Here is a 15,547-nt window from a genome sequence, read left to right on the forward strand (position 1 = left end):
GGAGGTGGGGGGTGGAGGGGGGAGGCAGGGCCAGGCAAGGGGCGTGGTGGAGCCCTCCCGCACCCTGATTCCCCTGCCTGGCCCTGGCTTGGCTGTGACTGCTCTGTCTCCTTTCACTCAGGCCTGGTATGAACCAATCTTTTTCTTCTATCTTATGACAAGTTAGAATTTCATAAAAGAAACTCTATTAAGGGCTGGGAAGGTGGCTCAGTGGTAGAGTGCTTGCCTTGCATGCCTGAGGCCCTGGGTTCGATTCCTCAGCACCACATAAGCAAAAAGAAAAAAGCTGGAAGTGGCACTGTGGCTCAAGTGGTAGAGCGCTCGCCTTGAGCTGAAGAGCTGAGGGACAGCGCCCAGGCCCAGAGTTCAGGCCCCACGACCAGACCCCAAAAAAAAAAACAACAACTCTTCTAAGAGATTAAGGAGTGGGGAATCCAAAGGAAAATGTGCATTGGGCACAGAGGTGCCTGTCTGTAGTGAAGGCTGCTCGGGTTTAGGCTAAAACAGGAGAATCACTCGAGCCCAGCAGTTACAGACTGCCTGGGCAAGGCTGTAGCAAGGCCTGTCCTGAAGAATAAACAGGCAGCACTGAGAGCCGCTGAGTACTGAACTGAGCGGGAGGTAAAGCTGAGTCCCACTGCTGGCAGACTCCCAGCCCTGTGACTGTGGAGGACTCTGCGGTTCCCAGGGACCCCACAGGCCCGGGGCTCTAGCCTCCCACACGGGGGCTGCCGCCCTGGCCCCTGCCAGACAGGCGTGGCGGGAGCTGCAAGCGCAGATCCATCCGCACAGCCCTCAGATCGTAGAGAGGGTGCTTGGGAGTCCTGGAGAGCAGAGGCTCCCTGGGGAGTGGTGAGGCCAGCTGCAGCTTCACGCCCCGGGGAGCTTCCTGAGCTGTGACCTGAGATGGACATTGCCACCTCCGGGGATCCAGGAGGAGGGCGAGCAGGAGGCGGAAGAGGACAGCTGTGACACCTGGGTGTCATGGCTCCCCAGGTCAGGGAAGGACCAGGCTGCAGATGGTGGCTGCCAGCCATGTGCTAGGCCTGCCCTCGGCAGGACGTCCACATGCAGGACGTGCGCATGGAATAGGCACACTCTGCTCATTCCTCACTTGTTGGGGGACACTTGGGTCTCTTGGCTATTAAGAGTTCTATGACAGTGAATGCCTCTCTTCCCTCCCTCCCTCCCTCCTTCCCTTCTTCCCTCCTTCCCTGCCCACTCACTTCCCCTTTCTCCACTTGGACTGAAGATTGGACCCAGGGCTCCTTGTTAGATGAGAGCTTTACAAATTGAGCTGTGTCCTAGGCCTCTTATTCTTACTTTGTTTTTGAGATAGAATCTTGCTACCTTTGTCCAGGCTGTCCTTAAACTTGAGATTCTTGGGCTGGGAATGCATCGTAGTGGCTGAGCACTTGCCTAGCACGCAGGAAGCCCTGGGTTTCATTCCTCAGTGCCACATACACGGAAAAAGCCGGAAGTGGCACTCAAGTGGTAGAGTGCTAGCCTTGGGCAAAAGAGCTCAGGGATAGTGCCCAGGCCCTGAGTTCAAGCCTCAGGACTGGCAAAACAAACAACAAGACCTTGAGATTGCCCTGTCTCTGCCTTCCAAGTACCAGGAATACAGGCGTGAACTACCGTAACGAGCTGCACACCTCTCATCGCTGCTTTGGTCTGTCAGGTGTGTTCCTGCTTGTGTCTTCACAGCCTCCTGTAGTGTACAAGGCTCCACTCTTGTTTCTTGTTAGTCTTTTTTCCACAGTGGTCACTTGGGTAGTGTTGTATCTCACTGTGGTTTTGATTTATATTTCTGTGATGGGTAATGATGTCAGGCTTATTTGCATGTCCTTTAGCTGGTTCTATATTAGTCTTATTTTGTTGTTGTTGTTGTTTTATTTTTCCAGTCATGGGGCTTGAACTCTGGGCCTGGGCGCTGTCCCTCAACTCTTCAGCTCAAGGCTAGTGCTCTACCGCTTGAGCTACAGCACCACTTGGTTCTATATTGTCTGAAAAATATCCACATCCTTTGCCCATTTTCTGATCAGTTTAGTTATTTCTTTTGTGGGTCGTGGGGCTTGAACTCAGGAACTGAGCACTGTCCCTAAGCTTTTTCTGCTCAAGGCTGGCCCTCTCCACCTTGAGCCACAGTTTCTACTTCCTTGTTTCTGGTGGTTAATTGTTAGGGTTTCATGCACTTTCCTGCCTGGGCTGGCTTTGAACTGTGATCCTCAGATCTCAACCTGCTGAGTAGCTAGGATGACAGGCTTGAGCCACCGGCACCCGGCCAGTTTAATGTTTTTGTTGCACTTGTAGTGTGTTCTATATATTTTGAGATACACAACTTGCGAATGTGTATTCCATTCTGTGTAGTGCCTTTTACCTTGTTGATTAGTCCATTATATACAAATTTCTAAGTTTTGCCTGGTTCCAGGCCCTGAGTCTAACCCCCAGGACTGGCCAAAAAAAAAAAAAGAAGAAGGACGTGTGCTCCATTCATGCTGTGGGACGGCATCGGCCCCGCCTAGGGGCGAGGCGCCAACATCGTGCCAAGTGCGGAGGCCCATGGGAAAGGCCGTGGCGGGCGCTGTCTGCGCAGGACATGGTCAGAACAGGCAGGGCCACGGAGAAGACAGTAGACGTTGTTTCTTGACGTCTGCACTGACTACTCCCAAGGACAGAGTTTCCTTAGGGTTTATGGGGTGTTCAGGGTTTGGCTGTGTGATGGGTGCACAGGAACCACTCATGATGGCCGCCACAGAGCTGTCTCCAACAACAGCAAGACGGGCTGACGGGAAGGTGAGGGCCTGCCCCAGGAGTGCAGAGTGAAGTGGAGGAGCAGAGCCCCAGGAGGGTAGGCTGCCAGGGTGTGGGCCCCAAAGAGCCTGGGCATGGGGTGCAGACTCCTGCCTGGCACGGTGGGCGGCTACCGTGAAGCCCCTCATCCGGGGGGCAGGCATCTGCACGGGGCCCAGGCTGAGGGTTCTAGCCCGGGAAGTGGTATGGAAACTCTCCCCACCCAGCCACTGCAGGGCTTGGTCACTGCCATGCAGCAGGGCCCGGCCGGAGCCAGACCTGAGCCCGAGACACCTTTGTGGGAGATGCAGAATCTCCTTCTTCCCAACACATCAGATGGGGTTGAGAGTGTGGGTCAGTGGCAGAAAAAACAGGCCAGACTTCTCCAGAGCAGTGCACAGAGGAAGACGATTCACTTGGCAGTAGGCAGATTCCACCACCTGTGGCAGCCGACCTGTCGGGTCTGCAGCAAGCCTGGCAGGCGGTGCATGCAGAGGCTGGGAGTGAAAGGTGCTGTGGAGGGCGGGATCAGGGGCCCCGCATGGGGAGTGCTGAGCAGCGAGGGGGTTGCTGCTCTGCGTGGCACTCCTTCCAGCGGGGTGCTTTCTGCCTTTCCCAGCGTGGCAGGCCCCAGGGCAGTGCAAACTGCTCCCACGTCCGTCGCTGCTTGGTGTCTTGGTGATGGTGGTGAGGCTGTGGCTGGCCCAGGGACACTCACCAGTGAGCCCGGCCTCCTGCCCTTCCTGGTACGGGTTAGGTTGAGATGCCATCTTGCCTTTCTGCTGTGTCCCACACCTAGACTTTGACGCTGCCCTGTGCCTCTGCTGCAGCTGGGTGATGAGCATGTGCCATTGCCCTGCTCCCTCCGTTCCCGGGCAGCCCAGACGCCTGCGAGAGGACCAGTGCCAAGATACTGGCCGAGATAGTCTAAACTCCGCCTGGGCTGGTGGGCTGCGCTCCTTCCCTCTTCCTGAGCAGATAGGATTCCAGGCATCCGCCCGGGCTCTCGATGTCACTTTTCACACTCTGCCAAGTCAGGCCCTTCTCTCTTCTCTGGCGTCACGGGACGACTGATGGGTTGTGACCCGGCCCTGCCATGTTCTAGCTGCCACCCCTGCTGAATGTTGCCTCCCACTCCAGTGTTCCCCAGTCCCACAGCTTCAGCTCTTTGGAGGAAACAGGCCAGCATAGACGTGGGGCCCACAGGAGACTGCATAGAGCCAGGTTCAGATAGAGCCAGGCCGCTGGGCTTGGGGGATTTGGGTAGTCCCAGGACCAGGGTCCTGCTCACCTGCCCATATTCCCATTTTTCCCTGGAGTCCGTTCCGTTCCTCCTTCCCTGGTGCCCCGGCCCCCAGCCTGACTCGCAGCGGGGCCCTGCTTCCAGCAGCCAAGAGCTGCCCTGTGGCGTTCGGGGCACCGACAGGTTCTGTTGCCCTCGCCTCGCCGCTGGCTGGGCCCCACAGCTGTGTTCCACGTGCTGCCAGCAGCACTAGGCATTTTTTCTTCCCCTCTCACCTATTTCCTTCCTTCTTCCCCCCTCCCTCTCCCTCCCTCCCTCCCCTTCCTCTCCCATTTTTGGCTGCACTGGGAATCTAACCTAGAATGTCCACACAAGGCAAACGAACGCTGGGTTCTGAGCTACAACTCATTTGTCTCGTGTGTGGCCTGTTCCAACGCCACGGTATTTAGCTGGTCGTGCTGGGATCTGCTTGGGCTTCGTTGCTGAATGCCTGTGGCTGCGTCTGTAGGGACTTGGCCCCTCATGGCTCATGGGACTCACCAGGGCGCTCTAGGGCCCCACACCCTTGGGCCTGGCATGAGTGAGTGTCCTGGACCATCCGTGCTCCACAGCCTGACTGCCATCTTCCACCCCTCACCGTCCATTCCTGTCTTGCCTGGTCCACAGGTGCCTGAGATTGTGAGTGTGCTGCGCTCCAAGCTCCAGGAGACCCAGGAAGACCATGTCCTGCCGGCTGCCCAGCACAGTGTGTACCTCCTGGCCTCCCAGCACTGCGCGGCCGTGGTGTCCAGCCTCCTGGGTAGCCCTCTGCCCTTTGACAGGTACCCAGTGCCCTTCAGCCTGCTGGGTGGTGTCTTCCTTGCCTCTGCCCCTGTCCTTTCTGACCTGTGACCACCTGCTGATGGAGCTGTGGAGCTCCGCCTCTCAGGTGTGCCTTGATGTGGCCCCCAAGGCTGCCCAACCGACCGGCTCACTGATGAGTGGGTGATGCCAAGACTGTCCTTGCAGACAGCACCAGTGCCTCGTGCCTGTACGCTACTCAGGAGCTGAGATCTGAAGATCGTGGCTCAAAGCCAGTCTACGCAGGAAGTCCATGAGACTTTCACCTCCATCTGGAAGTGGAGCTGTGGCTCAAGTGTTAGAGTTAGCCTTCAGCAAAAAAGCTCAGGAAGGGCTGGGAATGTAGCTCAGTGGTAGAGTGCTTGCTTAGCATAAATGAAGCCCTGGGTTCAATTCCTTAGTACTCCATAAACAGAAGCCAGAAGAAGTGCTGTGGCTCAAGTGGTAGAGTGCTAGCCTTGAGCAAAAGAAGTTCAGGGACAGTGCCCAGACCCTGAGTTCAAGCCCCAGGACTGGCAAAAAAATAAAAAAAAAAAATAGCTGGGTACCAGTGGCTCACACCTGTAATCCTAGCTACTCAGGAGATCTGAGGATCACGGTTCAAAGCCAGCCTGGTCAGCAAAGTCCATGAGACTCTTATTTCCAATAAACCATTCAGAAAACTGGAAGTGGTGCTATAGCTCAAGTGGTAGAGAGCTAGCCTTGAGCTGAAGAGCTGAGGGACAGTGCCCAGGCTCAGAGTTGAAGCCCCACGATTGACTAAATAAATAAAAATATAAAGCTCAGGAAGGGGCTGGGAGGTGGCTTAGTGGTAGAGTGCTTGCCTAGCATGCATGGAGCCCTGGGTTCGATTCCTCAGTACCACATACACAGAAAAAGCCAGAAGTGACACTGTGGCTCAAGTGGCAGAGTGCTAGTCTTGAGCAAAAGCAGCTCAGGGACAGTGCCCAGGCCCTGAGTTAAAGTCCCAGAACCAACACACACACACACACACACACACACACACACACTCAGACAATTCATGAGACTTTTATCTCCAATTAACCAAAAAATGAGCTGTGGCTCATGGGTAGAGTGCCAGCCTTGAGTGAAAAGCTAGGACAGCACTTCAGTCCTGAGTTCAAACCCCAGTGGCCGCCTGCTCCATCCTGGCCAATACTACTTGCTGTCTCCATTCTGCTTTTCAGGCTTGTGTCCGCTCAGTGCCAGGCACTGAGCCTTCTGGTGACTGTACCAGTGCATCCTAGAAGCGGCCAGCACAAGGCCGTGGGACTCCTTTGTTAGCACGCTGCCTCTGAGCCCCTGTAGGGTGGACGCCCTCCACTGCGGGAGTGCTGCCGTGCGCTGGCACGCTGGACCCGTGCATCCCAACCAGGGGGCCAGGCCCTGTTAAGCTGCCTGCCACATGGCCACGCAGCCTCTGGATTTTGTCATTTGATTGGTGTGTGCTGTTCCTAGGGCTTACACTCCCGGCCTGGGCACTGTCCCTGAACTTCTTTTGCTCAGCTAGTGCCCTACCACTTCAGGCAGAACTCCACTAACAGCTGTTTATGTTCCTTGATGGGGGGAGGGATAGTTTTTATATAGAGTCTCATAGACTTTCCTACCGAGGTTGGCTTCAAACCTAGCAGCTAGGATCTCAGTCTCCTGAGAGGCTAGAGTTGCAGGTGTGAGCCCCCTGAATGCGGCATTGCTACTACTGAGGGTCTGGGACATCCGTCCGATGTCTCGCTGGGGTGGGGTTCCCATCTACTTGTTAGCTGCTGGGCTTGTTCGGAAGGCTAGCATCTCCCACAGGTCGGAAAGCCATTGGTCTGTCCTATGCCAGTTCATTCCCCTGCTCCAGACCACCTCCCTTGCCCTCCCCCCACGCTCAGCTGACTTGGTCCTGGGTAGCTTCTATCTGCCCTCAGCTTACTGCTTCTCTCTTCTGCTGCATCCACCCTGGCACCAGAAGTGTCCACTAAGTGCACTTCTCTGGTTCCCTTCCACATTTGCTACTTCTGAGTCTCTAGTTTGCAGCAGCTATTCTGAAGCTGGTCCTGTGTTTGTGTAAGCGCACGGCTCGTGGCTTCCCTGGCCAGTCGGAGCACCACTGCCCGCTGTGTGGGCTCCTCAGTGCTCGACCGACACTGCCTGTCTGCACACCCCTAGTTCTCGGCCGTGTGTGGGCCCTCGGGCCTGGGATGCGCACAGCTGCTACTTTGCGTCTGCAGCTCCCCGGCACCTTCTACCCTGCCCCAGGCCCAGTGTGCAGGCCTTGATTTCTCGCTGTCCTTTATTGCCAGCTGGTTCTGGAGAAGGAACGACTTCAGGTTTGGGATCCAGATGCATTTCCCCTCAGCTGGAGCTGAGGGTGGAGCTGTGGGTTGCAGGACGAAGTGCTGGCAGGCAGGGCCTCACGGTGACGTTCTCCCTCCTCCTCCTCCTCCTCCAGCCACACCTGCGCCCTGTGGCGGGCACTGGCCGTGGAGCCCAGCCTCACCACCCAGGTCCTGGGGCTGCTCATGGAGAAGATGCGCAGGGATGTTCCGTTCAAGGAGAGCCGGACTTTTCTGCTGGGCAGCACCCCTGACCGAGTGGCCACGCTGCTGCCCCTGGCGGTGAGTAGGGCCCCCACGCCGCCCTGCCCCCACGGGAGACCCAGGCACCCTGGAGTGCCTGGCAGCTGTGGAGGCCCGGATCATAAAGCCAGGCAGGTGTCGGCCCCCAGGGGAGCCTACTCCATGCTTTATCCTGCAGAAAAAAATAAACCTAGCCTAGCCACATTTTAAGCAGTAAAGCAGCTGTGAGAATTTCCTCCCCTTTCTAAGGAACTAAGAACAGATGGTCCTCGAGAGACTGTACCACCGTCAGCCTGCCTCCTTCCAGTCCAGCCTTTCACAGTGCCAGGCCCCTTCCACCCCGCCCTGGGGGCGGGATCCTCCACAGTGATGCTGCTGAGCCCCCTCAGACCCGGGGTGGGAAGTACAGATGTCGCTGTGGCCTAGGAGCCTGACCCTGTGGCGGCTCCTCCCCAGGCCACCTGCGCACTCTACGAGGTCATGTCTGCGCCTGCGTCTGCGCCTGCCGTGCTTGAACTCTACCCCCAGCTTTTCGCAGCGCTCTTGCTGCGTGTCAGCTGCACTGTCGGCGTCCAGCTGCCCCGGACCCTTCAGGCCAAGGAGAGGAGGAGCACGGGCCCTGCCCGGCCGGCCAGGAACCTGGAGCCCTGCAGGTAATGTGCCACACCCTTGTGCCTGGTGCTGTGCACGCTGGGGACAGAGTTCTTCCAGAGCCTCTCCTGGGCTCTGGACCGCTTTGGGTGGGGTGACCAAGCCAAGTAGCTGTGGGCAGTGGCAGCTGCTGCTGGGGGGGCGGGCGGCAGGGGCCCTTTCAGTTGTGAGCTAGGGCCTGCATGGCTTGCAGCCCAATGCCAGAGCTGCCAGGCCTTGGGTCTCATGGAGGACCCCGTGCCCCCCCACATTCTCTGCTATACAGTGCCACATCCCAGGTTAGGTGGTAAGCTGCTGGTCCTGGTCTTGCTCCTAAGTTGTGAGGCCACAGCTGGGGTGTAGGAAGCTGACCCCTCGGGGAAGGCCAGGACGGAGCTGAGCCGCAGGGCCAGTTGCTGTCAGGTTGCGTACCTGCCTCAGTGGCTCCACTGCATGGGCTGGCTGTCGGCTGGGACCCAGCTCACCGAATCTGCACATCTGCTGCTCGGCCCTCTTCCTTCTCATCTATGCCAAATCACCAAGCTTGGGATGTAGCTAGGGATGGAACCTATGCCCGTGATTGCCACGGACGCACCTGGCCGGTTAATGCCAGCCCTGCTGAGCCCCTACTCGTTCACCAGAGCCTGGTCCCTGGTGGAGGCCGGGCGGGACACCTGCTGGCACGGGCCTTCTCCCCCACAGCTCTGCAGTGGACGCCCTACAGGCCCTGCTGCTCTGCGGAGGCAGTCGGGATGTGGTGCAGTGCATGGAGCAGGAGGGAGGCTGGGAGATGCTCAGAACCCCGGCAGGACACGAGGACGGGGTCACACAGTTGGCCAGGTAAACAGGCCAGATGCTGCCAGGCTGTGTGGGTGGCCTGGAACCCTCAGCCCGGCATTCTGTAGGTGGGAAGTGGGAAGCCAGCCAGGCGGGGGTCTGCCAGCACCCGGCACAGGCAGCTCTACTTTGTACGCTTTGCAGTGCCATGGCCAGGTGTGCGGGCCCCCGGCTGCCGCTGGTGTTGAAGGCACTCACATGCACCCAGAGCGGGGTGTACGAGGTGCAGAGGACCACCTCCACAGCCTTCCTGGCCCAGGTAGGAGCCTGGGAAGAGGCTCCCTGTTCTCAGTGCTTCGGCCTGTTGCTCAGAATCCCACGCGGGGGGGGGGGGGGTGGCCGCGGAGGTAAGAAGGAGATGACCTGGCAACTCCTCCTAGAAAAGCCAGGCTTCCTGAGCGCCCCTGGCCCAGGGTAAAAGCCCGGGCCAGGGCGGTGCCGTGGGAGGTGGGAGGAGAATTCACCGGCACACCTCTGAGAAGCCTGGGTGGGGACCAGTGGGCCCACGTGCTATCAGCAACTCTGCCTCCAGCTGCTTAGCAGCAATGTCGTCAACGACCTCATGCTTCTGGAGTCACTGCTGGAGAGCCTGAGAGCCCAACAGAAGGACCCTAGCGCCAGCGTGCGGCGCCTGGTACTTCGGGGCCTGGCCAACGTTGCCTCTGGCGCCCCTGACAAGGTGGGTTCCTCCGGCCTGGCCTTGGGGTGCCTCTCGGGAGGGGGCTGGGACGGACTAAGCAGACGGGCCCCTCCCTCCAGGTGCCAGCCCATGGACCCCAGCTACTGACAGCCATGATCAGTGGGCTGGACGATGGGGACGACCCCCAGAGCCTGGTGGCCCTGGAAGCCATGCTGGGGCTCGCCCGGCTGCTGGAGCTCGTGGAGCCCGGGGACCGGCGCTCGGTGCTGCTGCACACGGCCATCCGCATCCGGCCCTTCTTCGACAGTGTAGGTGGGGGTGCAGCGAGCACACACCTCCAAGTCCTCGGCACCCAGCCCGTCCTGCCACTCCCCCGTCTCAGGAGCTGTGCTTTCGGGCTGCTGCTGCAAGGCTCTCTGGGAGGTGGAGGCCCCCGGCACCCACAGCCACCCCGATCTGCCCCGGCTGTGGGCCGCACCCCGTCCTTTCCCATCCATCCCACCACCGGAGGGAGGGGAGGCAGGGCGGTCGTAAGGTGACGAGGTCGCATCTCTCCCAGGAAAAGATGGAGTTCCGGACCGCGTCCATCCGCCTCTTTGGGCACCTCAACAAGGCCTATCACGGCGACTGTGAGGACGTTTTTCTGGAGCAGGTTGTGGGTGGGCTGGTGCCCCTCTTGCTGCATCTGCAGGACCCTCACACCCCTGTGGCCAGTGTGAGTAGCAGAAGGGGGCCCGGGCCGGCAGCCTGGGGGGGGGGGGCCGGGCTAAGCACCGCTCTCCACAGGCCTGCCAGTTTGCCCTGTGCATGTGCATACCCCACCTGCAGTGTGAGGAGCTGGCAGCGGCCTTCCAGAAGCATCTACAGGAGGGCCACAGCCTGCACTTTGGGGAGTTCCTCAACTCCACCTGCAAGCACCTGGTGAGGTGGGCCCGCAGGGAGGGGCCCTGCCTTGGCTGGACTGGGGGCCCTGACCCCGGCCGCCTCCCCTCCCCCACAGATGCACCACTTCCCCGACCTGCTGGGCCGCCTGGTAAGCACCAGCCTGTTCTACTTCAAGAGCAGCTGGGACAGTGTCCGAGCTGCAGCGCCCCTGTTCACAGGTGAGCACCTCCGCGCCACCCCCCTCCCCCACCCCAAGTGTGCACTGCACACCTGACTCCAGCTGTCCACCAGGGTTCCTGGTGCTGCACGCAGAACCTGAGCACAGGCCACAGGTGGACCTGGAGCAGCTCATTACAGGTGAGTCTCTGGCCAACGCACAAACTACCCGTGCTGTCCCAACCTGCCCAGCTCTGCTGGGGCCCTGCTGACCCTGTGGGCACCCGCAAAGACTAAGTGATTTTCCTGGATTTTAGGATTTTCTTCCCTGTCACTGGTGACCTCATCGTCCTAGTAATTCACGGAAACTTCTTAACCGTTCCAAAAGAGCTTAAAAAACACTAAAAAAGGAAAAACTATCTTTCCGTTGGCTTTCAAGCCCTCCCAGCAGAGGCCTGTGTGTTGAAGAAGGCAGTGGGCGGCCCGGGGCCCAGGCATGTGTACTAGCAGCCTCTTCTTCCTCCCCAGCACTGCGTCTCCTGCTGCGGGACCCAGCACCCGGGGTGAGGGAGAAGGCTGCGGAGACGCTGGGCCGCCTGGTGAAGTTTGCCTGAGGCTGGGCACGCCACGCAAGCAAGACTAGCCAGGAGTTGCAGCACACGCTCGCCTCATTCTCAATAAAGCCATTTCCTCCTCAGCGCTGCTAAGAGGGGAGAGGGCCCTCGCCCCAGTTTTGGATCATTTAGTTGGGTGAAGATTTCGCGCTGTGGCAGGGAGCTTGCAGGGAGCTTGCTCCTGCTGCTAACCATCCCAAGAAAGCAGCAGCGGTGGGGAGAAAGGCATCTATTGAAGAACCCTGGGCACCCCCCTCCTGCCTCAGTCCAGGCCACCTAGGCGCTGGGCGGCAAGCCTTAGGTGAAGAGGCGGACGGTGCCGTCTGCCCCTGAGGAGAAGACCCAGGGCTGCGTGGGGTGGAAGGTCACATCCAGGACGCCCAGGTCTCGAGCCAATGTGTGCCCCTTGAGCACCTTGACCGGCACCAGCAGTGGATTCTGCAGCAGGTCGCTGTGGAAAGACACTGGGGTTAGGGCACCTTGAGACAGACACAGTGCTCCACAGGGGCCGCCAGGGCCGCACTCACCTGTACACCATGCCATGGCAGACAATGACACTGCCGTCATCTGAGCCAGAGGCAAAGAGCGGGTACCGAGGGTGGAAGGCCACGGCCCGCAGCGCCTTCTTGTGGTGCCTAAGGGAGGGCTGGCTTCAGAGTGTGCTCAGTGGAGAGAGGGGCCGCCGGCCGCCCCTAACCTCCCCCAGCTCACCGCAGCACTTTATATGGCTTGGTGGAGAGATCCAGGTCGAACCACACCAGCTTGCTGTCGTAGCTGCCACAGATGATGTTGTCACCTGTGGCCAGAGGCAAGACGGGGGTCCTCACTCGACCTGCACGGCGCACCCCTCCCCTCTCACCAGTGGGGTGGCCCGCCCCTTACCTGCCGGGTGCACAGCCAGGCTGGACACCCACTTGCAGTTAGGCATCAGCTTCTTGGTGAGCTCTTGGCGCAGCAGGTGGTAAATGCGGACGCTGCGCTGAGAGGCCACCAACAGGAAGGGCCGGGTGGGGTGGAAAGCCACCCTTTGAACCTGGCCATGGCTGCGGCGGAAGGGGCTCTGGCTACGACGCCGGCTCAGCTGGTGGATCAGCACCTGGGTATGGCCTGGGCTGGCCAGCACCACGGCCAAGTAGTCTCCTCGCCCGTGCCAGGTTACCTGTGTCACCGGCTGCAGAAGGGTGCTGGCTGACTAGCTGGGCTGGGTTGCATGGACCCCGCCCTCCTCCACGCCCTCCTCCCCTTACCTTGCTGTGGCAAATACGAAGCCGCAGGCCCCACTGACACTCCTCCTCGGACGCCTCCTGCCAGCGGGCAGTCTGCAGGACGGGCTCCTCAGGGGGGGCGAAGGCACCCAGGAGCTGGTCTGTGCTGCCCACCAGCAGTCGGTCCCCCAGCGCCGGGTTTATCAGCAGCACCGTGTCGTCTCTGTGAACCAGAGCCAGATGCAGCCCCTCGGCACAGCGCCCACCCGCCAGCCGCCTCACCGAGGGTGGGTGGCACACTCACATGGCTGCGGCCACCAAGCACACGGTGGGGTTGGGGTTCCAAGCAACGCTTCTCACCACGCCCCCCGCGGGCAGCGTCCTCATACAGCGGGCGGTGGCAACCTCCCAGAGCCGCAGTGAGCCATCATCCGATCCTGGGTAAGCAGGGAAGGCCCTCAGCATCTGCTCCTCCCACCCGGCCCCCAGCTCTGGGCTGCCCCCACCCCAGGCCCACCTGAAACCAGCCACTGGCCCCCCGGGGAGACACTGAGGCAGCGGACAAGGTCGCTGTGGCCCCTGTAGACCTGCAGAGGAGGAGCAGTGAGACAAACTGACCTCAGGGACTTGCCGCCACCCCACCCCCACCCCCACCACGGAACCCCAACTCACCAGTGCTTGGCACACAGGGAAAGGCTGCAGGTCCCTGGGTCGAGGCAGTTTGGGGATGAGGTCCTCGGGATCCACATTGACCTGCGGCAGACAGGACTCCGTCACCCCTCCCCCCTCCCCCTCTTCTCCCCCCGCAGGCTTCACCTACGTACCCTCATCTTCCGCTGCCGTGGGCACAGGTACAAATCCAGACAGCGCTCAAAGCGCTCTTGGATGAAGCGGTCGTAGGCAGGCACAGCCCGCAGACTCAGAAACTTCTGTGGCAGGAAGTTGAGCTTCCGCTCAGCAGGTTCCTGCTGTGCCCATGCCATGCGCTGGGGAGGAGAAGCAAGGTGCGCGCTGGGAAGGGGGCTCAGCACGCATGAGACCCCGGGTTCAATTCCCAGACAGCTGCCAGTGGCACTGTGGCTCAAGGGGTAGAGCGCTGGCCTTGAGCACAGAGAGGGCTCAGGGACAGCGCCCAGGCCCTGAGTTCAAGCCCCAGGACCAAAAAGACCCATGACGGGCAAGCGGGGAAGTGGTACAGGCTACCTCCTCTTCACTGGGCAGGTACTCAGGAGGGGGGTTGTAGGACTCCGCGTGGCCAGGCAGAGCCAGCTTGGGTGCAGGCACGTGCATCTTGTGACGCCCCAGCACAACGCTGGGGTCCTCCTGGGCCCATAAGTCATAGAAGCGGGGGGCGGGGTCTCGGGGCCGACGAGGTTGGATCCAACCCATCTTGATGGCGTGCACCATGCGGGACACCTACACATGCACAGCCGAGGTCAGCAGGGCACCTGCCCACACAGCCCGGCTGGCCGGGGCGGCTCCAGGGCGGAGGGGACCAGGCCCACCTTCTCCTTTTCCACCAGGGATGGGATGAAGCTTCGCTTGTCAGCAGGGCGGTTGGTCACTGGGTGGATCATGAGGTCCCCACTGAAGAAGTCCACGGCCGGCTGAGGAGACAAGCCCGGGGCTGAGGCCCAGCCCACACCCACCCGCCTCGGGCCTCGACCTCACGCCGCTCCTACCTCACACGGGCTGAAGTCCACATCTCCAAACTGACCCCTCTGCAGCCGCCGCACCAGGGCCACCTGCTCGTCGGTCAGCCTCAGGTCATGTCCGGTCGTCCGGTCCTGCACAGTGCGCCTGTGGGGTGGCCGGTCAGAGCCGCGTTGGGCCCCGGGTACCCAGGGGCCTTGCTGCAAGAGCCAACTCACCAGAAGTCTGGATCGTCCATCTTGTCCAGAAACCGGTCCAGCTCGTCCCGGGTGCGGAGGGGCTTGTAGATGCGCTTGCCATCCAGGTCGTAGCCCACGTGTGGGAAGTCCTCGTACCACGCCAGGGGGACGTTGCCCACTGTGTTCCGGATGTCCTGCGGCACGGGCACCGTGTCAGCACCTGTCCCCCACCCCAGCCTCCTGAAAGCCACCGGAGGCTCATCAGAGAGGGCCAAGGGCCGGCCTCGAGGCCCCTGGACATGTGCCCCTGCTCTGGCCCTAGGGTCTGACGTGGCAAACCAACCGGCACCATCCCCCCTTGCCTCCACCCCAGGCCCTCGGAGGCGCCGCAGCTTTACCTTCACATTTTCCACTGAAGTGATGCCAACCCGAGCCTCCCCCTTGTCGGATTCCTTGGCGAGGGCTCTGGGCAGCCACAGACACAGATGACCTCATCGCTCATGGGCTCCCTCCCCTGGCAGGGACCTTAGAAGTGGGCAGCTACGGAACAGCGACCAAGGAAGACCCCATCCCACCCATCCCGGGGGACACTTCTGCCCTCTGCCCCACAGGTGGCAGGGACCCCCCCCCACGCCCCCTCCCTCCCTGTGCGGTAGGCAGAGCAGCCGCATTCCGGGACACACATTCCTGGTTTCAGCCCCTGCCAGCCGCCACCCTCACTCCTCCCAGCCCGGGGACGGCTGCCCAGGCAGCCGCTTCCTGCAACAGTAGCCACAGGGGAGGGAGGCAGCAAGAACAGCAAGCATGGTTGGGCGCTGCAGCCCCCTGCAGAAGAGCCAGGCAGGACCCCGCACCTGCCCACTCCCGCCCTCCCAGCAGGCTGCCGGACCCCCGCCAGGCCCGACTCTCCTTCCTGTAGACCTGGTCTTACACAGGTGTGCCAGCCCGGGAGTGAGAGCAGTGGGGGACGGTCTCCCCAGCACAGCTGCTGCCCAGCCCAGAGTGGGGAGCGGGCAGGTGCAGGGTGGATGCGCTGTGCCCCCCACACCCACACCCACACGTGCCCGCTGCGGCTGACTCCTGGGGCTGCCAGGCAGGCGGCGGGGAGGACCCAAGTGCTCCGAGAGGAAGAGACAGGGTGCGGCCAGGCAGCGGCTAGCCGGGCAAGGCGTGTCCAGCCACGGGGGAAGGGGGGGGACCTTGCTCTTGGGGCTCCGGTACCTCGGGCACTCCCACCCGCCCCACATCCCCACGCCAGCCTGATGCTCGGGACCCCTGGGCACGGCCCCGGGATGGCGCCGGCCCCGC

The 15,547-nt window shown here is 60.9% G+C and overlaps 2 protein-coding genes across 6 annotated transcripts in view; one reads left to right on the forward strand and one right to left on the reverse strand.

Moving 5' to 3' along the window:
* The window catches only part of Mroh1 (maestro heat-like repeat family member 1), a 70,656-nt gene extending 59,349 nt beyond the window's left edge, over positions 1 to 11,307 (forward strand). For all 5 annotated transcript variants that reach the window (XM_013033865.1, XM_013033867.1, XM_013033866.1 and 2 more), the window contains 12 exons: positions 4,703 to 4,857; positions 7,314 to 7,479; positions 7,897 to 8,093; positions 8,773 to 8,910; positions 9,052 to 9,166; positions 9,440 to 9,586; positions 9,667 to 9,855; positions 10,107 to 10,262; positions 10,334 to 10,468; positions 10,548 to 10,650; positions 10,724 to 10,789; positions 11,117 to 11,307. In XM_013033865.1, the coding sequence (XP_012889319.1) occupies positions 4,703 to 4,857; positions 7,314 to 7,479; positions 7,897 to 8,093; positions 8,773 to 8,910; positions 9,052 to 9,166; positions 9,440 to 9,586; positions 9,667 to 9,855; positions 10,107 to 10,262; positions 10,334 to 10,468; positions 10,548 to 10,650; positions 10,724 to 10,789; positions 11,117 to 11,202 (1,653 nt within the window). In that variant the 3' untranslated portion in view covers positions 11,203 to 11,307. The remainder of the gene's footprint in view (positions 1 to 4,702; positions 4,858 to 7,313; positions 7,480 to 7,896; positions 8,094 to 8,772; positions 8,911 to 9,051; positions 9,167 to 9,439; positions 9,587 to 9,666; positions 9,856 to 10,106; positions 10,263 to 10,333; positions 10,469 to 10,547; positions 10,651 to 10,723; positions 10,790 to 11,116) is intronic.
* The window catches only part of Bop1 (block of proliferation 1), a 25,848-nt gene continuing 21,590 nt past the window's right edge, over positions 11,290 to 15,547 (reverse strand). Inside the window, exons 4-16 of the mRNA XM_013033847.1 lie at positions 14,279 to 14,433; positions 14,090 to 14,207; positions 13,913 to 14,014; positions 13,611 to 13,823; positions 13,232 to 13,393; positions 13,080 to 13,160; positions 12,925 to 12,994; positions 12,712 to 12,844; positions 12,450 to 12,630; positions 12,085 to 12,373; positions 11,914 to 11,998; positions 11,730 to 11,837; positions 11,290 to 11,653 (exon numbers count right to left, since the gene is read on the reverse strand). Coding sequence (XP_012889301.1) covers positions 11,500 to 11,653; positions 11,730 to 11,837; positions 11,914 to 11,998; positions 12,085 to 12,373; positions 12,450 to 12,630; positions 12,712 to 12,844; positions 12,925 to 12,994; positions 13,080 to 13,160; positions 13,232 to 13,393; positions 13,611 to 13,823; positions 13,913 to 14,014; positions 14,090 to 14,207; positions 14,279 to 14,433 — 1,851 coding nt within the window. The 3' untranslated portion in view covers positions 11,290 to 11,499. The remainder of the gene's footprint in view (positions 11,654 to 11,729; positions 11,838 to 11,913; positions 11,999 to 12,084; positions 12,374 to 12,449; positions 12,631 to 12,711; positions 12,845 to 12,924; positions 12,995 to 13,079; positions 13,161 to 13,231; positions 13,394 to 13,610; positions 13,824 to 13,912; positions 14,015 to 14,089; positions 14,208 to 14,278; positions 14,434 to 15,547) is intronic.

This window comes from Dipodomys ordii, unplaced genomic scaffold, assembly GCF_000151885.1.
Source record: "Dipodomys ordii isolate 6190 unplaced genomic scaffold, Dord_2.0 Scaffold179, whole genome shotgun sequence".
NCBI classification, from domain to species: Eukaryota; Metazoa; Chordata; class Mammalia; order Rodentia; family Heteromyidae; genus Dipodomys; species Dipodomys ordii.